The sequence below is a fragment of the Dromiciops gliroides genome, chromosome 3, assembly GCF_019393635.1.
Source record: "Dromiciops gliroides isolate mDroGli1 chromosome 3, mDroGli1.pri, whole genome shotgun sequence".
NCBI lineage: Eukaryota > Metazoa > Chordata > Mammalia > Microbiotheria > Microbiotheriidae > Dromiciops > Dromiciops gliroides.
In genome coordinates, this window is record NC_057863.1 from 371238607 (window position 1) to 371263623 (window position 25017).

General features: G+C 35.4%; 1 protein-coding gene across 1 annotated transcript in view; it reads left to right on the forward strand.

Moving 5' to 3' along the window:
- LRP1B (LDL receptor related protein 1B) overlaps window positions 1-25017 on the forward strand; it is a 2279180-nt gene that overhangs the window by 2083245 nt on the left and 170918 nt on the right. Inside the window, 5 exon segments of the mRNA XM_043994810.1 lie at window positions 929-1054; window positions 2697-2834; window positions 4877-5011; window positions 7727-7846; window positions 9410-9651. Coding sequence (XP_043850745.1) covers window positions 929-1054; window positions 2697-2834; window positions 4877-5011; window positions 7727-7846; window positions 9410-9651 — 761 coding nt within the window.

Sequence of the window (25017 nt, forward strand, 5' to 3'; positions counted from 1 at the left end):
TGAGTGGGCCTGCTGAACCTGTGTGGCACCATTTTGGGGTAGGAGTAGGGGAATAGTGTGCCACCACTGACACCAAGTTGTCATAAGCCATTATGGAGTTATCAGATACCTTGGATATGTGCACTTTCCCTGTATTTGAAATAGAGGTGCAGAACAATGCCCAGTCTCCCTTAGACACCTTTCTAATGCTTTGCTTCATAAATAGGTAAAGATAGTGAAACTTATGAAAGCAAGAGAGAGAGGGGCGTGGTAGAGCATTTCTTAAACATTTATTATATATTAGGTATTCACATATACAAATAATAGTTATTAAAATCACCTTATGTGCACGCACCTGTACAGAGTCAGACAGATATTCTTTTCCAGAGGATGATAGTAGAGAAATTTGTATAGCTCTAGTATTTCTAGAGTGGTGAGTTTTATTTTATTTTCAGGAGGTGGCCTGTTTTTTCCACATACAATGCAGTGCCTGTAACATATGCTCTCTCAAAATTGTATGCTGTGTGAAATTGCTCTTTGGGATAGCTAAGTGTCCTGCCACCATGTATAAATTGTAGGCATAATTTAATTTGATACACTGAGTGAAGTCGGCTAAGATAAGGTATCTAAAAATGAGAGCATGAAGGTTGGCTCTTTTACTTATCTTGTGGTAGGTCCTCTATTATACAGTCAAATAATAGATATGCCTGGACTTTATGATGACATTAAAATGAGCCAGGGGAACGAATAATGTTTTCTGTGGTTAATAGAAATAATCAGAAGCAGAAGCTTCTAACACTACATGTTTTTTTCAGTGTCCACAGATAGACAATTTCCACAATAAAAAGAAAAGCAGAATATGTATTTGAGCAAAGAAAAAAAAATCAAAGGAGGAAAAAAAAAGGAAAAAATGTTTCCAAATACTCTGTTTGGTGTTCCTTTCTTGCAGCAAAGTTTCCTTGCCCACCCACCCGCCCCTACAGATGCAGAAACAATCGTGTGTGCCTTCGACCTGAGCAGATTTGCAATGAAGTCGATGACTGTGGTGATAACTCAGATGAAGATCATTGTGGTGGTAATTCTATTTCACTTGGAATTCATTCCAAACCAGTGACAACAGCAAGCTTAATTTAATGGTCATTGGGTATTGAATTCAAATCTCCCATTTACTTTGGTGGTCTGAGGATATTTCATCCAACTATTTTGCTTTATGGCAAGAGATTAAAATAGTTGAATGCTATTAAATTTGCAGAGCTTCTACATAGGCTATTTCAAAGTATATAATATTAATACTGACTATTTATACAGCACTTTAAAATTTCCAAAACACTTTACATGTGTGAGCTCATTTGATCCTCACAATAACCCTGCAATGTAGGTGTTTTTTTAAATCCTCATTTTGTAGGTGAAGAAAACTAAAGTACACAAAGGCTAAGTGACTTGTCTAGGGTCCCAGAGCTTGTAAGGATCTGAGCTAAGGTTCAAACTGAAGGTGTTCTTGACCTCAAGTCCAATACCCTATTCACTGTACTACCCAGGGGTCTAAATATGCAGATTTTTTTCAGTGTAGATGTGCATATATATATATGTGTGTGTGTGTGTGTTTATGTATATATATATATGTATATATATACACACATATACATATACATATGTGTGTGTGTGTATTAGATAAAGAGGGATCCTGGTGTAATGAAAGGAATGCTGGGTTTGGTGTCAGGAACACCTGTGTTCATATTTTCTTTCTGGAACTTAATATGTTTGTGGCTATGGGCAATCCCTTACATTGTATAAATTCTGACTTATCAAATAAGTCACCGAGGAGTTGACAGTCTATACTGGTATAGGAAGATGGTTCTTTGTTGATGAAACCACAGATTGTTTTTGTTTTTAGTGAGGCAATTAGGGTTAAGTGACTTGCCCAGGGTCACACAGCTAGTAAGTGTTAAGTGTCTGAAGCTGGATTTGAACTCAGGTACTCCTCCTGAATCCAGGGCTGGTGCTCTATCCACTGCACCACCTAGCTGCCCTGAAACCACAGATTCTTATGAGTATTTGTGTATATGCCTATATATATATATATATATATATATATATATATATATATATACACATATACATTTATAAATATACTATACAAAGGAGGGTGACAAAATCAGATAAAAATGGGGACTGCTAATCTATATATAAGGGTCCTTGAAGGTCACATATTGACTTACTTTTTAAAAAATGTCATGTTATGTTTTATTGTATTTTTATTGATTTTATGAAATATTTTCCAATTACCTTTCAATCTGGTTCTGGGTGTGCTCAAGAATGTTGGGGGCCACCTGCAGCCCATGGGTGGCATGTCTTACCCTTCTGCAATATGGTATCATATAGGACACAAGGAGGAGAACTTTGAGTTAGGAATTGTTGTGGTCAGACCCTATTATTTACTTCTCATATGTCCTTAGTCACAAAAACTTCTGTTATTTATTTGTCATGTGACCCTGGTCAAATCACTTAACTTCTACATCCTACATTTTCCTCATCTGTAAATTAAAAAGCTAAGACTCCATATCCGCCAAGGTTTCTTCTAGATCTAAATCTATGATCCTCTTATCCCTTGTATCATTATACTTTTTGTTGTTGTTACTTGCATGTAATGAATGTCTAGGACATGTTGATTTCTCAAATAATCAAACTATTAATTTGATTTGTTTATAATTGTATAGATAAACTTACATATAAAACAAGGCCTTGTAAAAAGGATGAGTTTGCCTGTAGTGATAAAAAATGCATACCCATGGAGCTACAATGTGATCGTTTTGATGACTGTGGAGATGGTTCAGATGAACAAGGCTGCAGAATAGGTGAGTTTGCTTAGTGGTGGGCTACCTGGAGTCAAGGAAATTAGGTGGCCCTGCGGCTAGAATACCCAAACTCATTTTCCTGAGCTTAAATCTGGGCTCAGATACTTACTAGCTGTGTGATCCTGGGCAAGTCACTTAACCCTGTTTGCCTCAGTTAACTCATCTATAAAATGAACTGGAGAAGGAAAAGGCAAACCACCCCAAAATCTTTGCCAAGAAAACCCCAAATGGGGTCACAAAGAGTCAGGCATGACTGAAAAGCGACTGAACAGCAACATTAAAGCAAGTAGCTACAATCTTTTTGGGTAAAACTAAAAGAGGAAATGACTTCAGGAGAAAGAAGGGACTTCAGAGGTCATCTAGCCCAGCTTATATACAAACATTCCATTCATTACAAGTGGTTATTCACTTCTGCTTATAGGTCATTAGTGATGGGAACTTGCAGGACACTTCAATTTTGGATAACATCAATAGTTAGGGACTTACACATTTGATCAGGACTTCTTAAAACTTTTTTTCCAACCCGCTTTTTTTTTTTTTTTTTAGTGAGGCAGTTGGGGTTAAGTGACTTGCCCAGGGTCACACAGCTAGTAAGTGTTAAGTGTCTGAGGCCGGATTTGAACTCAGGTACTCCCGACTCCAGGGCCGGTGCTCTATCCACTGTGCCATCTAGCTGCCCCTCCAACCCGCTTTTGCCTGAGAAACGTTTACATGACCCTGGGTATATAGGTATAAAAATAAGTATACATAACCTTTTACTGTTGCCAAATTTTTCACATGCTCACATTCAGTTGCTTGACACCATATGGGCGAGGGACCCACAGTTGAAGCTAGACCTTAGATGAGTCTCCCTAAAGCCTTACTTCACTCTTCCTCAGCCTTTATTACTCTAACAAAAAGATACTTCTTGCAACTTGCTGTAAACAAAGTCTAACTGCTTTAAAAGGCCTTGTTAAAACAATCCTTTATTTTAAGAGTCCTTTAAATTACTTTAAGTAATTAACCAAGGGAAAAAGATAACATCTAAATAAGTACTCTCATTAAACCGGAAAGCCTGATGTTCAAATAAAGACTCTAGTTTGAGCCTTTGAACCTGTCACGCAGAACTTTTTATGAAAAACAATTAAAGCTAATTAATTTAGATATAGACAAAAACTGACATTTGCCTTGAAACATGGTGAAAGTGAAGGTCATTTTTTCCCTTTCCTATTATAAGTAAGTTTCTTATTTCTTTAAAGTATATTTTTATTCTTCAGAATGAGTTCTGGGTAGTTTTAGGAGTTGGTCAGATCTTATATGTTAGTAATTTGACATTTTGCTAATATTGTGTATCTAATTTTCAACTGAGCTTATGACTAAATGGCATATACAAATTGCTCTGAAAATACACATAAAAAGTAGTTGATGGTTTTGAATTTTGGGGTGATTTTATTTTTACAAATTATTCCTCCCTAAATGATGTTAAAGAACCCAGCAAGAAATGGGTAATATAGAAAGGTAGTAGATTCAATAGGATGTCTATCCAAACACAAGTTAGGAATCTATGGAATAAAACACTAACTCCTGGGAGGGTTTGGAAATTGTGTTCATCTTTGAAGCATGTCTTCAGAAAACTGACTCCAGCCACGTATCTAGAAAACCACTGCAATATGCTATAGATTTAGAAGGAAAGTGAAGAAATATTGCTTCTGTTATCAAAGGCCACTCTTATAACCTTTCCTTTTATAAAATAATGCCTTCCCAATAGGATGTCCTTGTGGGCTCCCACTAGCAGCAGGTCTTACTAACAGCTTGAAGTTGTGGATAATGATACCATCACATATTCTATCTAAATTATATTAGCTGTAAATTAACCCACTTTTTTCTGTTTATGCACCTTTCTAAGGGCTAAGGGATCATAAGGAATAAAAACTATAATCTTATGCAATGCTAAAAGAACAATCTAGGGAGAAAATTAATATCATTTTCAAATAAAAAAGATGCAAATCTCCCACATTAGGAATTAGAATATATTAGATTTGACCATACATTTTTAATCCTAGTTCCCACTGAATATACCTGTGAAGATAATGTGAATCCATGTGGAGATGATGCATATTGCAATCAAACACAAACATCTGTTTTCTGTCGTTGTAAGCCTGGATTTCAGAGAAACATGAGAAACAGACAGTGTGAAGGTATAGTACATTTCATAAACAGCTTGCTCTTAAATCTTTGGGTTATGAGATGAATCTTAAAACTGCTAAATTGTGAGGTGACAAGGGATTGATTTTCATCAAAATTGTATGTGATAATGTGATACCATATTACTTATGAGAGTGGAGAGTCTCTTGGGTCAAGCATGGGTTTTGTTAGACAGCTGAACTGCCATTTAGGATACAAAGCCTTTTTTTTTTTTTGTATATAAGCCTCAGACCTGGAGGAACTAGATTATTTTGTTCTATCTTTGGTTTTGAAATGCAAATAAAGAAATTTCTATTCCAAGAACTATTGGAAAATTAGGTTCATTTCATGAAAGGATATATATATATTCTTGTTGACCCAGTTCTATGGAGTTATGAAAGTTATATTTTTTAAATTCTCTATGGATACTGTGACTCAGAAAATATTCTGGGGCATGAATACATTTTGATTTTAAACCAATGACATACACTAAATTGATATTTGCCAAGTCCTGTCTAGATTGGTTAATATCCTCTTAGTATATAGGACAGCCACAGGAAGCAAGTAAGTTACATGCCTTGATTTAGTTATCTGAATGTTGTTCTCTTAATTTTTTTTTTTTGGTGGGGGTGGGAAAGGAGAGAAAGTGAGTGATCAGGATAGTGTTATTATTCTTGTTTTCTCCATTATCATAGATGGATGAAAGGTAGACTATATGAGTTTTCTTTGTGTTCTGATTAAAGTTATAATAAATAATGCTATTTCACTTTAATTGTTATACAAGTTTTAATTGACAGCTTTTATTAGATGAAAAAAATTATCTTTTTAGACGGCCTACAGACAAGCTTTTGAATAAGGCATAGTCTTGATTTACTAATATTCTTCTGGACAGTATAACTGTTGTGGATATGTTTTAATTAGATTTACAGAAGGCTAATGCAGATTTCAAACTGGTAGCTGCCCTTCCCTTTACTTCCTATTGCTTTGAAATTGCCCTTTCTGGTTCTTTTTAATCATGTAAATGAACCTACTCTTTACTCAGTCATAGGACTCACTTCCTTATTTAATTACCATAATGCTAATTGTACTGGTTGGGCATGGGAATGGAGGAGGATATTACCTGGGTGATATAATTTCAGTAATATTCCATTAAGTTTATATTCACCCAATGTGGCACTAAATGGAGCCCATATGATTGAAATTTGCTTTGAAATAGTCATAATGGTGACAGGGATGATAATGATAGCTAATATTTCTATAATACTTTAAGACTAGCAAGGTCCTTTATATAAGTTATCTTGTTAGATCCTTACAAAAACCTTATCAGGCAAGACCTCTTATTGCTCCCATTTTAAAGATGAGATAACTGAAGCTATATAACCTCTGTTCTATGATCTCCCAAGTTCACACAGCCACATGATTAAAATTTAGAATGCCTAGGGTAAAGAGAAGACAAAGCGACATGATAGTGGAAGGAAAGGTACTCTGTGTGTGTGTGTGTGTGTGTGTGTGTTTGTATGCTATTGTAATGGGGGAAATGGGGTATGGGTTGGGTTAGGGGTTGGGGTTCTTAGGAATTCCTCTTGCACACAAAAGTAGTTAGAATAAGGTAGTAGTTTGTTTAGGAGCAAGGGGAGGGAAGGGTGGGGGGAGGGAAACCATGACAGAAATCCTTGGACTTCTCATGGGGAGATAGGCACAAAGCACGTGGCTCAGAGGTACCAAATCTCCTTGAGGAGGAGAATGGCAGGTACTTTTATAGAAGACTGATGGGGGGAGTGGTGACCATTTGACTGTGGAAAGTTCCTTTAGTGAGGGAGGACCATCCCCCACTGGTGGTAGCTGGGGGAATTGGGTGAGGAGTGGAGGACCATCCCCCACTGTTAGTGACTAGAGGAATTGGGTGAGGGGTGGCTACGGATCCCTCTTCAGGACACAAAGGCCACAGCCACACCCAAAGGAGACCAGAATGAAGGGTAGGAATCCAAAGCTAGCACAGTCTGATTTGGTTCAGCTTATCTCTCTAGGCGTTATCTGTCCTCTGGTTTAGTTTCTCAAGGAGAAGTTTCCTTGATGTGCCCCAGAGAACTTCTGGGGTGCTCTGCACCCCATGACACTGTGTTAAATGGAAAATGGATTGAACTGACATATTTAATAAATTTATCTGACTTGGACCCGAATACTTTCCATTGGTTTCTTCTTCCTCTAAGTTCCAAAAGATTGTAAAATGATTTTTAATGATAAATGGGGGTATAATGATTTGTTATACTAAAATAGAATATATCAATGTGAAATTAAGCATGTGTCAGATCATCAAATAATGCCCAATTGAAGAGACAGTGTTGTAGTTCAGAGAGAGCTTAAATACATTTAGAAAGACCCAAGGTTAGAGTTCTGCCTCCAACACATACTGACTGAGTGATCCTGACCTAGTGATTTTGAAATGGGTGATCTGATAGTTACTAATAAGGGCAAAAAAATAAATACATAAAACTAAATTATTGACAGAGATGCAGTATACAGTTATGGGAAAGCTATGCTGAACCCAGCCAACAGCATAAAAGAATAGTGATGCTATTCATAAATGTCATGGGGGTTCACAAAAGAAAATTAAGGATAACAAATTACAGGAATCAAAATGAACTTGGCTTTTTATGAGGCAGAAATTCCCCATGTTAGGACAACACATTTAGGATAGAAATGATGTTACTTTGTTTTTATCCTCTTAGACCTCAATGAATGTTTGGTGTTTGGTACCTGCTCCCATCAATGTGTTAATATGAAAGGATCATATAAGTGTATGTGTGACCAGAATTATAAGGAAAAGAATAACACCTGCATAGCAAAAGGTAAGGTTATAAGTATTCATTCTAATGTTACTATAGTTTTTATTTTAAAATCACATTGAAGGTGAGCTGTTTGGCTATACTTCCACTCTTAAAATGAAAAAAAGGAGGGGGTTCCTTCAATAGTGATTGAGCGTCCTGTTGAATTGTTATAATTCTTTTTTAACCTCAAGTTGGACATCATTTTAAAATGACATTTTCTCAAAAAAGTGTGACTAATAAAAACAGTTATTTGTGTTTTAAGAGACAGGCAAAATTAGATTTCACAATCAGAGGTGATATTCAGATTTACAAGAGTCTTAGCATAATGCCTGATCTTATGGGAGATTATTGAGACACTAGGAAAAGAGTTAAGGATTTACAGTCCCTTCAGAATAAGAGAATTTTAAAGAAGGATTTTAATGGTTTTATCCCAATTCTAGTACTCATGTTCTGATTCCTCTTCCGCTTTATTCATAAAAATAGGCTTTTATTAAATACCAGTTATAGAATTGAAGCATTTGGAGCACATATTCATGCTTATCACAGTTTATATTATTCACAAAAATACTATGATTAATGAAATCGCATGCCTGGTCCCTAACCCTACCCCTATCTATCTGACATGATTTGGGAATGGTTGTGATAGTTAACTAAGCTTCTTAATAAAGAATGACTCTATTTAAATTTATACACAATTAAGTTCAATTTTCACTAAAACCATTTGCAAATATGTAATGAAATTCCTGGTATGAGAATGTCCTCAATTAACCCAGGTCATAATCTGCATGTGACAGTATATAAATTCTATGAAGTATCTTAAAGCACTTAGATGTTGCTACCTACCCAGGGTTACTCAGCTAGTGTCAAAGGAAGGATTTGAATCCAGATCTTTGTGACTCCAAGCCCAGAACTTAACTATGCCTCACTGCCTTTATGCTGAACATAAATTAACTATTAGATTTCTTATAAAGAAATTAAAGATGACTAAATACCTCAAGGTCATCCTTATCCTGATAAATTATGCTTGACTTTGAATGTATGGAAATATCAATTGCTCAAGAGTTCCATATAATAGAATTCCATTTAAGAGAAAGTTCAAAGTGTATTTATATGGGCTACTGAGATTCTGAAGGTTGTTTTTGGTTAAGGGAGAATAAGACTTTGATTTTCTTAACATGGGTGTCTGAATTGACTGTCATGAGTACTAATATTATAAAAATGAATATTTGGATACAACTGTGATTTAATGAAAATTGAGATTCAGTAATCAATTTATACAGGAACATTAAAATAAATGTATTTAAATACACTACATAGTACCCTAGAGTCTAGTAAAATTGAATATACTTTCCACAAAGCCTCATTCATATGTGTGGAAAATTTTGGTCAATGAGGAATTTAAATGTCTAGGTTGACATTAGAATTCTTAAATCAGGAATGCTAAGGGATCAGAGTGAAATGGCTTGATTTTGATAGAAGATGCTATTTAAGCATGAAAATACCACATAATTGAAAAATAAAATGTTTGCTTTTACATTAGTTGAAATTTACTTTATTTTTGTATTTCGTTATAATAATCTCCAGGCTCTGAAGATCAAGTTCTCTACATTTCTAATGACACTGATATCCTGGGTTTTATATATCCATTCAACTACAGTGGCGATCATCAACAAATTTCTCATATTGAACATAATTCAAGGATAACAGGGATGGATGTGTATTATCAAAGGGATATGATTATTTGGAGTACTCAGTTTAATCCAGGCGGAATTTTCTACAAAAGGGTCCATGGCAGAGAAAGAAGACAAACTACCAGTGGTTTGATTGTAAGTAAACAGCTTTGAAACTTTAAAGCTGCATTACCATTAAAAAGAAAAACAACAACAACAACAACAAATCATCTGCCTAAGAGTTTGTAACACAATGCTATGATCCCAGAGAGTACTCAATAAATAATTGACTGACTCCCAAAGTGATTTGAAAAAAAAAAATTTCCTGGTCATTTAATTTTGCAGCTGCCTGAAAAACATTCCAATTTGCATGGTTTGATGTATTTGTGTTTTTGTTAGACACATTTTAATTGCTAGATCCTGAGAAATGAAATTAGGCTTTATGAACATGTCCTAAAATTCAAAGCTCGTTTTTTTTGTTTGTTGATGTGTTGGTTTTGATTGGGAAACTTCATGTTAGAATGTCACAAAAAATATTTTCTTATTAAGCAACAAGAAAAATTCAGACCAAAATAGTTACTCTAGATGTTTCTATTACTGTCTGATGACTGTGATTCAGCAAAGCCCCCAAGAAGAATGTGTTTCTTAGACTATATTCTCCTGACATATGATAGGCATGTTTATTATTGTGGTTACTTCTTTCAAGAAAAAGAAACTACCGCATTTGTTTAGATTTATCAGCACACACACTACATCCTTCCTTGTTGCAGGGCATGTCAAGTGATTCTCTATTGTATGTTATGGAGTAACCCAAGAAGAAAATGACAGATTAATACTTATTTTTATGGGGTCTGGCCCACTCCCATACTACCAAAAAGTCAAGCTCTATCTCAGTAGGTTGTAATTCAAACTGTGTTAGAAAAACATCCTTGATGTCTTTCTATCTTCAGGCATTATGCTTTCTGTGAGCAGCAAGTAGTGCACTTTGCAATGAGTACTGCCAAAATGATACACAGAACTTGGCACACTCCCGTACAAATCTAAACATATTTGTATATATGTTCACATGTATATTCTATACATGTTTGTATTCCTTTAACTTACCAAGAGTAAATAGACAACAATCTTGCAAAGCTCTTTATTTTTTTAAGTAAAAGATATCATATCATTTAAAGTGGAGAATTTAGGGGTACAGTGAAAAGATTACAGACTCTGAAGTCATAGGACTTGGTAGAGTTTGAACCCCACCTCTGAAGCTTACTACCAGTGTGACCTTGGGGAAGTCAGTGAACCTTCCCAGGGCTCAGTTTCCTCAACTATAAAATGAGAAGGCTAGCCTAAATGACGGCTGAGGTACCATCTAGCTCTGGATCTATAATCCTATAAGTTGTTGTTCATTCTTTTTTTCGGTTGTTTCCAATTCTTCATGATCTTATTTGGGGTTTTCTTGGCAAAGATATTGGAGTGGTTTGCCATATCCTTCTCCAGCTCATTTTACATATGAGGAAACTGAGGCAAACAGGGTTAAATGACTTGCCAAAGGTCACACAGCTAGTAAGTGTCCAAGGTCAAATTTAAACTCACTAAAATGAATTTTCTTGACTCCAGGTCCAGTTCTCTATCCAGTGCACCATGTAGCTGTCCCCATAATCCTATACATACCTAAACCATCATTCTGATTATCATGTTATTTTTTTTAATTGTCTAACAACGTATTTATTTGAACATGATACAAAATCATTCAAATTGTACGATGTGCCTGACAGAACAAGAAGTCATCTAACCCACTGGTGTCAAAAACCAAATAGAAATGGGTGGCACAGGGGTAGCTAGGTGGCACAGTGGATAAAGCATCAGCCCTGGATTCAGGAGGACCTGAGTTCAAATCTTACCTCAGACACTTGACACTTGCTAGCTGTGTGACCCTGGGTAAGTCACTTAACCCCTCATTCCCCCAGAGGAAAAAAAAAGAAATGGGTGGCACTAAACCGTACATAAGGATCCTTGGAGACTACTTGCTGACTTAGAAAACCACATATTATATCTGTGTTTTGTTGTATTTGATTTATTTTATTAAACATTTCACAATTATATTTCAATCTGGTACAGGCGCTTTTGAGAGTGTTGTGACCACAATGGGGCCTGGGGGCACCATGTTTTCCACTTCTTATCTACTTCTTTATCTTTAGGCATGTAGATAATTCCAGATTTAATTGATAGTCTCATTTTTAAGGATACAAAGTTCACAAGTCCTCCAAGAGGCATCCTATTTTTTTCATCTCTGTTATCTATAATAATATCCTATATATTTATAGTAGGCTAGCCTAATCTTCCATATCTTTAGGGTAGAAGATAACATAAAAAACTCCATTAACACTTAACCCTTGAATTAATTGATTTCAGATATATCCCCCCAATGTTCATTACTGTTAATAATCTTCAAACTAATGATGTAGCAAAAAAAAGTTAATTTCTGTTCTTCCAATCCTGCCCCATAAAAATACTGATAATTTATGATGTGTTTCCTTTGTGAGCAGCCATTCATGCACTTAAAGATCATGACCTTACTACTAGATTATTTCTAGAATCTGTGACCTACTTCCATGAACCTTCTAGTCTTATTTTATATTATTATTACTTCAGTTCTCCACATTTTCATTCTTTATATATTCCATTAAAAGAAACTAAAGTCAGGATTAAGACCCAGCAAGAGGCCAAACATTGCCAAATGCAAAGGTGGGTTATTTTTGCATTTCAGACTCTGATGAATGTGACATTCCATCATTTTAATAAAAAGGTGATGCTAATGCCCTAGTTTCTGTGAGTAGAGCATAAATTTTGATTGACTTTCCCAGTAGTGATGTTAGATTTTTACTGGGTCATTCCGTTTTCTCTGCCCCCTAATGTGACCATCAACATCCACTTAAGAGGCAGTTGGAAAAAATTATGGATCCAGGCTAGACAATTTCTCAGATTTATCATATTTACTATCATCCAGTGCGTCATTGACCTGAATGATAGCACCTCAGGACCTATTCCTGGGGGAAAAAAAACTTAATATGGTTCCCTAGGCTGAGTCTGACATATAGACCTCCTAAGCCCTAGATCATATGGGAATGGATTATGAATCAATATGGAACCTAGTGATGGATACTTTGATCTATAGTGTGCTTCAGTTGATGAAACAAATATCTATCTATGCAATAAGATGATATCGAGATAGCATATTCCTAGTTACTAAGTATATTGTGATTTCTTTAATCTTGCAATGCTAAGAGGGCATATTGTTTCACAATTCAAAGGAAAAAATAAAAGATTTGAAACCGGATTTTAATTTTAGTGTATTTCAGTGAAGACCTTTTCTCCAAATAAACTTTATTGGATGTTAAGAAAACAATATTTTACTTCTGGGAATTAAAAAATTAGTAATACTAATTGTGATTACAAATCTAAATTTCAAATGAAGACCAAGGGTTATTTATAGTTATAAGTACTTATGAATTTCTATCCCTCTGGGCTATACAAAATGGATGGATTTTTTTCTTTAACAAAATTAAACAAGTTAAAAACTTAAAAGACCAACATGATTCAATCTATATGTAAAACATAATGAGATTTCTGAATTTGAATTTTAGCAGTCAGAACAGAACATGATAACATTATGCAACATTTGTAGATACTTTCTGGCAATTTATCATTTCTAGTATGCAATAGTATAAAGCAAAGAGCAGGATGGTAAATGCTATAAAGTAGGTCAGTGCATGGAAAATGCAAATGACTTTGAAAATACAGATTAGATTTTTACCATAATAACACTAAATATTCCTGAGACAAACAAATGACTTACCTGGAGTATGTGATCTTTAGAAACAAAAATGATCATTACCATCTTCTATTTTACATATATGTTTATATGGTGTGTATAATAGTATATGTTTATATACATACAGATATATATACATGTGTGTATATATGTATGTATGTGTCTTTTACATTTATATGATGTTTTAGAATTTCAAAAGTATTTTCCCCACAGCAAACTTATGAGATAGATGGTATGAGTATTTTTAACCCTATTTTATATAGATAAGAAAAAAAACCCATGAGATTTACCAAAGTTAAGAGAATTTCCCATGCTTGTATAACTCATAATTGCCTGAAATGGGCCTTGAGTTAAGATTAACTGACTCCAGATCAAGTATTCTATGCCCACATGTAGGCCATATTTCCAACACTGTACCCAGTAAGTTCCTTTGGATTAGTATATGTATAGTTTGTGTCTTTATAGTTACATCATTTACTTACTTTCCTTTAGGCATCTTTATGTATGTGCTCTGGTTTTAAAGGAGAAGCAAACACAGCTATATGATTTTGCATTTCATTTTCTTTACAATGTTGGAAAGAATATTTGATGTGGAGTCAGAGTACACAAGTCTACTTCCTAAGTCTGCTCTTTTACTAGCTCTGTGACTTTGGACAAATCGCTTCAGTTCTATGTGCTTCAGTTTTCTCCTCTGCTACATGAGGTTAATTATATTTTGTTGTTGTCCTTCATTCTTGAAGAGGATCAAAATGACATCACTATGTTGGAGTCAAGGTACAGTATGTCCAACTGTGACTGATCAGACCAATACAAGCTCACAGTGGTCTTCCACAGGTCAGGCACAAATAATCCTCGTGAACATTTGGAGTGGAGATATCTTTAAATTTGCACGTCTCACATATCTTTTCTGTTACTGTAATTCCGCTTTGCTCATAGAGCAGAGTGCCTTCTTTGATGCGGGTACACTATGCTGGGCGGTTCTATGCCAGTAATTCCCATGTCTCACAAATTATATTTATACTTCCCCTACCTTACCTTATAATACTATGAAAAGCAAATTAGATGACAAAGATTTTACTAAACTGTAAAATGAAATATAAATGTTTGTGGAAGTCATTGTTTGTAATTCATTGTCATCATCCTTTCCTTATAATTTGCATTATTATTGTTAGTTATTATAACAACTACTAGTCATTTGAAATTACATTAGTCAACTGTTCCCTGGCTATCAAGGTTTTCTTTTTTTTTCCTTAAAAATCTCTTAAGGGCAACTAGGTGCGCAGTGGATAGAGCATTGGCCCTGGAGTCAGGAGTACCTGAGTTCAAATCCGGCCTCAGACACTTAACACTTACTAGCTGTGTGACCCTGAGCAAATCACTTAACCCCAATTGCCTCACCAAAAAAAAAAAAATCTCTTAAACTGAAGTTCTTGTTCAATGCCAAGTACTATATTTCTAAGGCATTCAGATATTGGTAGTTAATAAGTTAGCATTTACATTGTACTTTATAATTTGAAAAGTTCTATACAGGTGTTATCTCATTTGATCCTCAAAACAACCCTGTTAACAACCCCATTTTATAAAGAAACTGAAGCCAAGATACATTAAATGAATCGCCCCGAATCATATAGCTAGTTATTTTTCTAAGCCAGTCAAAATGTCTTTTCATCATTATTCCCCTAAATTAGATTACAAATGGTTGACATTAGAACTTTTCCTGAGTACAACTTCCTGTAAAACAAATATGTGCATGGTGATCATACTTATGGACAAGTTAGATTGACAATGAATCATAATGTGAGTTGATTAGAATTGATCAGGTAACCTAAATATAATTGGAACAAATAAATACTTACCAACTGACTACGTCGTCATGGCATAGGATCATAAATTTATAATTGGGAAGGATCTCAGATGCCAACTAGTCTGATCTCAGGAAATTGAGGCCCAGATAGTTTATATTAGATCCCCAAGATCACATAACTAATATGTTAGAGACAGAATTTAACCCTAGGTCCTCTGACTCCATAGACAATGTTCTTTCTTTTTACCATACAATTCTTCCTTTCAGTTCAATTTAATTCACCTCAGCACAGATTTATGTGTAACACACTGTGGTAGTCACTGGAGTAACAAAGATCAATAAGACAGTGTCAGTAAGTAACCTAAGGGAGCTTACAATTTAAAGGGAGAAGGAAAGAAGACATGCGAAAGACGGATATGTTAATGCAAAATAGAAAGGTTGATCTCATGTTGAATTTGAGAAAGGAAAGATCACACTAACCTAAAGGGATTCGGGAAAGCTCCCAGAAAGAATGAACACTCATTCTGAGGTTTGATAAATTTGAAAAGGGGCAGGGAAATGGGTCTGTTTCAAATAAGGAGGACAGCCTGAGACAAAAGCATGGAAATAAGAAGTGCAGGATGATAATGGGTGATGGGAATTATGTCAGACTGACTCAATTATCAAGTATGTGAGGAAGAACTTAATCAAACAGAACCTGGAAAATATCACTGAAGCCAGGTTGTGACCATAAATTCCAATACTGGGAATTTCTACTTTGCAAAGGGGTCACCGCAGTGTCTTTGTGTGGGGCTGGGGAAGAAAGAAAATTGAAGCTTTCTGAGTAAAAGAGTGATATGATCGGAGTGGCACCTAGAAAAATTGCATGGAAAATGGGGTAAATAATGGGTTGGAGACTGGCTGGCCTAGAGGCAAGAAGATACAATAAGAGCCAATTGGAGTCTAGGCAGGAAGAAGTTAGAGGATGAACTAGGATAATTGCTGAGGAAGTTGGAAATTAGAGGACAGGGGCAAGGAATATTCTGAAGTAGAATGGTTTTGGCAGCTGATTAATGGCAAGGCTAAGGACAATGGGAGAAGTGAATGTGAGTACAATTTTCAAGGAATATCAACAGAAACAGAGATATTAGGTAGAAGGGCAGAATTTGCATGGGGAAGTTGAGTTCAGATTTAGAAGTTTCTATAATAGTTGTGTGAGTGGTCACCAAAACAAGACTTTACTGAAGAGCCACCAGTAAGTCTAAAATCAAGGAGCCTGGGTTCCAATCTTGTCTCTGACATTCACTACCTGTCTGATTTTGGACAAGTTATTTACCCTCCTTGGGCTTCAGTTTCCTCATGTGTAGAATTAGGGAACTGGACTAAAAGAGGTCATTTCTAGCTCTAGAACTATGATCCCCATAATGCCTGTGAACCATCATCTGAAACATGATAACATATGAAGTGCTTTGCAAACCTTAAAGTGCTATGTAAATTTTAGTTATTATTATACTACTCTATTAGAACAGGGAAGGGGGAAGGGAATAAATGCTTCTATAGTGCCTACTATGGCCCAGGCATGGGGCTAAGTAAGCTTTTACAAATATTGTCTCATTGGGTCTTTAGAACAACCCCATGAGGAAGGTACTGTTATCATAAAACAGGTGAATGTGATGCCATATTTTCCAGTGCTTTAGAAACTGCTAATTCGATAACAGCATTCAAAAGGAGATCATGTCACAGATCAGTGACAGTAGCAGCATCAGCTTCTCCCATCAAACTAAAAGTGAAGTATTATATATCAGTTTTGTTTTCTGATAGGTTTATAGTTATATATAAAGGAGTCTCATTCTTTAGCGACTGTAATTGTGCTAAGACCATCAAAAGAGATGTGGTTGGAATGAGTGGAAATTAACCTGAGTCAGACCACCATTGAAAGTTCTAGGCACACTCAGCAATGAACCTCACCACTCTATTTCAGTCTTTCAGACATTTAATCAGATGCTTGCATAGGTGCAACTAAAACACAACTTCACCACTTCCTTGTTAACTGTGTTACCTTGAAGTTAAATTGAAAGCACATCATGCCACTTATTGTAAGGAAACTAGGGAAATAGTGAATAAAATAAAGTAAATTGACCTTCTATGGTTATGTCACTCAGTCAAATGTTTATTCAATATTTACTATGTGCCAGACACCATATTAAGTGCTGCAGATTCAAAGAAAGACAGGAAACAGATTCTGTTTTCAAGGAATATGCATTCTAATAGACTACCTGATTCCAAAATTGGTCAGCTGCCTTAGTAGATTGGGCTGTTATTGGTGTTGTTTTTTTAATTCATTGTAGTGGCTCCATATACTAGCTTCTCCCTGCCACCTCTACATGCCCCTGAAACAAGAATCATGTGGGGTCTTTGGCTGAATAAGAAGCTATTACTGCAGTTACAAAATACTGCTCTGTAGTGCAGATTGAAACTTGAAGTGAAAAATACACAGTTTTTGAGGAAGGGTGATTTCTTTGGCTTGAATTTTGTAATAACCTATACCGAATGGAGAGATCCTTACAGCAATCTATAAGTAGTTCACAGACTGTAATTTTGAGACACATTTTTTTTAGTGAGGCAATTGGGGTTAAGTGACTTGCCCAGGGTCATACAGCTAGTATGTGTCAAGTGTCTGAGGCCGGATCTGAACTCAGGTCCTTCTGAATCCAGGGCCAGTGCTCTATCCACTGCACCACCCAGCTGCCCCAAGAGATATATTTTTGTTAGTAAACAAAACTTCTGGGTGAGCAACTTTCACTTTTTATTGAGGAATATGATGCAGTTATGGCCTCAACTGGCTAAATGTTTGCCCGTGTGTAGGTATGGTCACTTTTCCCTGCTTTTGTTATATTACAAGACATCCAACAGGAAGAATAATGTAAAAATGTATTTTCCTCATTGACATAATGATAACCCTTAAACTCTACTCCCTCCCTTTCACATGCTATGGCTGTGGCTGAGAGAAAACCACTGCACTCTTGGGACTATTTCTTCACAACCTTGCTTTGGCATTCTTTGTATTCCTTTTATTAAGGTTCTATTGTCATCTACCTTCCAGTCTTTATTTGCTTTGGCATTTCTGCTATTCTTTTGAGTAAAAAATTGCTGTAGCATTTTTTCCAGTAGAACACCTTTAGACGCTTTTAAAAGGAACATTTAAAAACATTATTCAGGGTATCTTCAATACAGGATTCAATCTGTTCCATGCCTATAGGGCATACAAACTTACCCCAACTATTATAGGATGATACCCATCTCCGAATCATATTTTTAGCTTACATATTTTCTTCTACTAACCTAACACAAAATTGACACGTGGGTTAATCATTTTCCTAAGCAATTTGTGGCACTTTAGTAGAGTTATTGAAGTTTAAAAATATTTGAAGGTTTGTTGAATCTTTAATTGAAATTCAAGTTTTTATGTGCCAAGGCTTCAAAGTTTTCAGGTAATAAGGCTCCATCTTTAATCAGTGAGGCCTTCCATCCCCAAAGCATGAAATTAAACAGGGAATCCTATCATTTTCTTAGGTAATTCTCTTCATACAAATCTTGCTTCTGTTTATTGGCATTTACCCTTAGAGACTGGCATACCAAAAAGCTTTATAGCAAGTTGCATACCAAGTTATATTCAAATAAATGTTACCAATTGTAAATGGACTCGTTTAATAAGGGATTGTTAGCAAAACACTTTTACAGGGAATGTTTCTAAAGATATTCAGGCGTCCTTAAGTATTATTTAATGTTTTTATGTAAAACAGAAGTTGTGATAAAATTGATTACATGGGATAGCAAAAAGTAAAATCCATGTAGTTTGCAGATATTGCTATATTTTAACATATCTTCTGTGCTGAAAATAATCTGAGAATGTTTTTCTTATCGAAATGAATTGCTCTGATATTAAAAAAAATTTAGCCTGAAAATGTGCTAGAGCAAATGTACATGCTGAATATAGCATCTATGGCTATAATGTAAAATGACTCAGTTGGAGGCTCACAGAGTCCCCACTTGAAAGACCACTTGAAAAAGAATTCCCACCAAATCCTATCTAACAAATAGTCATCCCTCCCTTCTTGATGATCTCCATTCAGAGGGAATTCACTACCTCCCAAGAAAGGTGATTCGACTTTTTATTAGGAAGTTTTTCCTTATATCACACTTCTATTTGACTCTTAGCAACCTCCATTCACTGCTCCTAGCTCTGCCCTCCAGGTCCAGAAAAAACAAACTGAATCTTTTCACATTGACAATCCATCAAACACATGAGGGTCATTCAGGCAATTCATTAGCATTCATTAAGTGCCTACTATGTGCCAAGGAACTGTGCTAAACACTGAAAATACAAAAAGAAGCAAAAAGATAGTTTCTGCCTTTAAGAAACTCACAAAAAGCTGTATACAGGATAAATAGGAAATAAATAAAATAGGAAAGGAAGGCACTAGAATTGGGAAAAGCTTCCTATTAAAGATGGGATTTTAGTTAGGACTTATAGGAAGCCAGGTAAGACAGTAGGCAGAGATAAAGAAGGAAATCATTCCAGACAGGTGTGACAGGCAGAGAAAATGTTCAGGGCAGAGAAATAGGAGTATTTTATTTGCTGAGCTTGCTACTCCACAATGTCAATGGATCCAAGAGTCCAGTAGTATAGCTTTCCTATTTCAACTTTTAGCAGTAGTCCCTTCATGGCTCATCCATCATTTCTATGCTAATAGTTGTGTTGAGTTTTGGTTTTGGTTTGTTTTTGTTTTTTGGTGTCATGATAAGCTGGAATAACTTATATTTAGATCAAAGAACTAGAATCAAAATTTGTATGAAGTTGTGAAAATCTTCAAAGGAGATACTTGTCATTTTCAAAAAAGTTTGTGATAATAGGATAGTGTCAAGAGGAAGAGTTTGTGATTAACTCAAACAAATTAGAGAAGGTTGCAAAAATTGCCATGACAATGTAGAAATTAGCTAACCATTCAGGAACAGGACAGAAGGAAAAGTTGAAAAGATAAGTGGAGTGGGTTATATAAAAGACCAAGAATTGCAGCCAAAGAGTTAAATGTAGACAAACACACAGGCTCATGCTGAAAGCAAACTTGAAGAAGAGGAAAGTTTTTTGCAACTGTGCGGTGAGGTTTTAGTGAACTATAACAGCAGAAACTTGGCATTTGTCCTGACCTTTGAATCTGGATAAAGTCAGCATTTTTGAGGAAAATACAAATCAGTGATGAAAAGTCATGTTTTCACTGTGACCTGGAAGCAACAGAGCAACATCACAGTCTGTGGTTTGGACTGGCTCCATTCCCAAGCCAACAAAAACCAGTGTGCCAAAGCCCCTAGTGAAGATAATGCTGATTTTTAAAACAAACAAACAAAAACCCAATGGAATCATTAATTTGGAATTCCCCTCCAAAGTGGAAGCCATCCATCAGGATGACAATGAAGAAATGATGAAGCATTTGAAAGATTCTGTATGATGCAAACGGTGAGTAAACTGTAGCCCAGTGACCAGCTTCTTTACTGTCATCATTCTATGCCCCATAGCATACTTTCTTTGAAACTCTTTCTGACCCAAACTGATGATACCTAGTGTAATCATCCATGTTATTCACCAGATTTAATTTCAATATTTCAGAAAATCAAATCCACCCTCAAAGAATGAAGATTATCAGCCATCACAGAATTCAAAAGAATGTGCCTCAGGCTCTAATTCCAGGCAATTGCAAAAGAAGAGTTTCAAAGTCTTTTGAGAGACTCAATTGGAATTAATTCAAGGCCTCTTTGGGAGCTTTGATGAAGACATAATTCACTAGAGTGTTTAAATTTTGATTTGTTTGTTTTCAAAATAAAAAACGATCACACCTATTTTATTTTTTAATAAAAACTGTGTACATAGAATTTCACTATTCTTCTTGTCAGGAACCTAACCACCCAATCTAGTAACTAGGTACAGATTAATTAATTCTGATTTTCACCATAATACAAGATTTGCTTATCTTTTATTATTCAATTAAAATCTAAAAGCATAATGTGTAAAGCTATTTTGTAAACAGAAATGCTTCTACTATCTTCCTACTCTTGAAATTCAAATAAAGACAGCAGGAAAGCTGCGTCAAAGTCATGTATCAAAGCCTGAGAGATCAGGAAGCATATCATAGTTTACAAGGGTAATGCAAATCCTGTTGGCAGGTTTAATCTGACAGCAGGACTCTTAGTGATGCCTAGAGGTTCAACTAGATGTAGTTTTAAGCCCTCTGGGATGGCAAATACCTTTTCCGGCTAAAAGATTTTTTAAAATTTGCATATCATGTTTTTGTTTCAGAAAATTTTACTTCTTTTTAAAATAGTTTAAATAGTTTGACAATTCTACTGTCATCCTTTTTTAATAGCATTTGGACCCATGACATTCTAGAACTGAGAAAGATGTTTATCCAGTAAAAAAAATAGCTTCTTGAAACCTTAAAATGCTCCCACTCCTTTAGATAATGATTGTGAAACCAAAAAAAATCCTGCTACTTAGGGGTGCTTAACCAGGGGCCATGAACTTGAATACACACACATACACATATACATGCATATATATAAGTATATGTATGTGTATATATACACGCACATATATGCATATATACATATGCACGTGTATGTATATGTATATATACATACACATAGGTAGATATAGATATAGATATATGTTCACGTCAAAAAGGTTAATATTATTGTTATTCCCCTATTCTCACCACAAGTCTTCTTTATTCCAGATTCAACATTCCCATTTCATTCAGCTGATCCTCAGAGGCAAGATTTCCTATCATAATCCTCTGGTTGGGCTCCAGTTTGCAAATATTCCCAAAATATGGCACTCAGAACTAAACACGATACTCCATTTGTGGTCTGACATAAGCAGAGTACTGCAGAACTCTTGCCTCCCTTTATCTGTACATTGAATTTTAATGTAAACTAAGTTTGCTTTGGCATTTTTTTTTTTTGCTTCAGTATCACACTGTTGACATATGTTGAACTTAGAGTTCATTAAAATTCTCAGATCTTTTTTTCCCCCACGGTAAGTTAGCTTTCTAGTTATGCTTCATGTCCTAAGAAAGTTGACTAGGTTAATTTGAGTGTAAGGAGATCCTGGCCATTTAGAGTGGTGTTTAGGCTAATCCAACTTATAAGAGTGATACAACCATGTCTTTTTAGAAAAAGGAGAGAAGAGAACTAGACAAGAACATTTGAGCTGGGGAACCTTCCAATCTGAGTTGCTTTACTTATTTGTATATACTTGAGTTCCTTTTTTGTATATGACCTTCAGCCATAGAACATCAATAGAATTCTCATATTTAAAAAGTGAATCTTTTTCCTGAACAGAATTTGGGGTTATTAAAGGAGCTATACAATTTTCTAAAGGCAATGAAGCCTGTTCTTCCTATTTAATCCTAGGTCCAACTCACCATTAATTTGCTTTGCCTAAAATATGTTTACTGATAAATGAGCTCTATACGTTGTTCATTTAACTGAAGGATTGGCAAACTATAGCCCACAGGCCAAATACGATATGGTCTGTGAGATATGAATGATTTTTACACAAAAATGTAAAACTATTCTTAGCTTGCAGGCTCTACAAAAGCAGATAGACTGCTGGATTAGGCCCGTGGGCTATAGTTTGCCAACTCCTGATTTAGCTGCATGTCATAATTTGGACAATAGTCATTCTTCATTCATTTGGTGGTTCCTTCATGGATGGTTAGATCAAATACGTTTAAGTGGTTCCATCTCTCAATCCGAAATCTCTTTAGTATTCTGGGGATTGATGCAACAGATACAATATAAGCTAGAAACAGGAGCATCTTGGAGGAGCTCACTAGGTAATCCTTTAACTTAAGAACCTGTGTGAATCTTCTCCATGATAGTGGCAATAACCATTGGCAAGTCTTCATGTTTTATGCCTCACCTACTATTACTAATGAAAGACTCATCAACTAAGATTATCTCTCTTGTCATATCTTTAAAGGAATTGTGAATCATCTTAGTATATACATAAACAATACCTTGTCAGAAGACAGCTCTTAAGATGACATTTTGCTCTACCAAATCAAATGCCTTTTCATAATCAACAAAGAAGCACAGCAGGATCTTTGAATCTCTGAATATTTCAGGCTATTTTGTGATGATTAAGAGGTGACATACTGGGGAATATCACTGGCAAAAACCCTGCTGATCCCTTCATCAGCAATGCTATCAATGAGCACGTCATTGGTTCTCACAAAAGTTTTATATAAATGGGAGGGTTGGGACACATGTTAGCATTTAATTATTGATTGATCTTTTTGTGATATTAATAAGGTCTAAGAGTTTTGCATAGCCTTCAGTATCATTTTATGTATCTTTAGAGGAATGTTGGGAATCATATCTCTTTTCACAAAGTTTTTAGATGTCTGACTTTCTGTTCTTTATGATGTATTTGGATAGTCTATGATTTATAACAATGAGAGGAAATTCCATATTGACTGAAGTGACTGAAATTCAGTGGAGATAATGATGATTGTGATAATGAAGATGATAGTATACATTTCCATTTCTGAGGGAACAACAATAATAGATTTTATTTATAAACAGTGATTTATGGCTTAAAAAACATATTTGATCCCACTCACTAACTGTGACCCTGGACAAGTCATTTAACCTCTCTCTGTTTCTGTTTCCTCATCTTTAAAATGAAGTTAATAATAGCACCTGCCTCCCAGGGTGGTTGAGAGGCTTAAAAAATATTTGTGAGACATTTTTGTAAACACTATATAAATTCTATCTCTTCTTCTTATTGTTATTTTTACTATTATTATTATTATCCCCATTTGAAAGTTGAGTAAAATACAGGGAAGAAGCAATTTGCCCAAGGCCACAGATATGATCATTCTCTACTTAAACTGTTCTTCTTTATAAGTATATTAACTCTAATTTTTCTTACCTGACATTTTATTTTAAGTTAGTGGCAGTGTTCTCCTTCTGCTAGGAAACATTTCTACATGATATAGTACCTACTAAGGTTTCATCTGTCAAACAGGCTCCCAGGTGGCAGTTCCAAAAAAAAAAAATTGGAGCCATGAGGAAAGAGTTGTGAAAAGAAAATGTGTTCCCTAGTGCCTCACCTTCAGAGCTAGAAGAAAACTTCACATAGCAAAAGCAGTTTTATCCAATATTCTGTCAACTAAACCTTTCTATTCCTTGCTGCTTTGGCCTGTCTACAATATAGTAATAATTGTGCTGTACCTCTGAACAAGACATTCCATCTGAGCACTTTCACTGGCTGGGCCCCATGCCTGGAATTCTCTCCCTCTTCGTCTCTTCCTCCTGGCTCCTTCCTGACTTCCTCAAAGTACCAGCTAAAATTCTACCTGTACAGGAAGCCTTTATTGATCTTATTTAATGGGGGGAAAACTTATATATAAAATATACACATACATGCATGTACATGTAGACATATACATGTGATGTATATGTGCATGTATATGCATGTCACATGTGTGTCTTCCTATAAGTAAAATCATGTTTGTATATGGCTGTTTTCATGTTGTTTTCCCCATTGGACTGTGAGCTCCTTGAGTGTAGGGAGAGTCTTTTCCTTTCTTTATTTTTCCAGCACTTACCATAGTTTCTGGCCCATAGTAGGCACTTAATAAACATTTCTTGACCAACTAATAAGAATGATCTTGAATTGTTATCTGAATCATCAAAGATTAGACTGATCAAATATTAGAGGAAAAGATAAATTTAGAGGTCATCTAGTTGAGTTAATTAGCCATTAAGGAAACACCTATATTACCTACTTGGCAAATGGTCAGCCAATCTCTCTCTACATGTTTCTGGTCTTGGAGAACTGACTGCTTTGCAT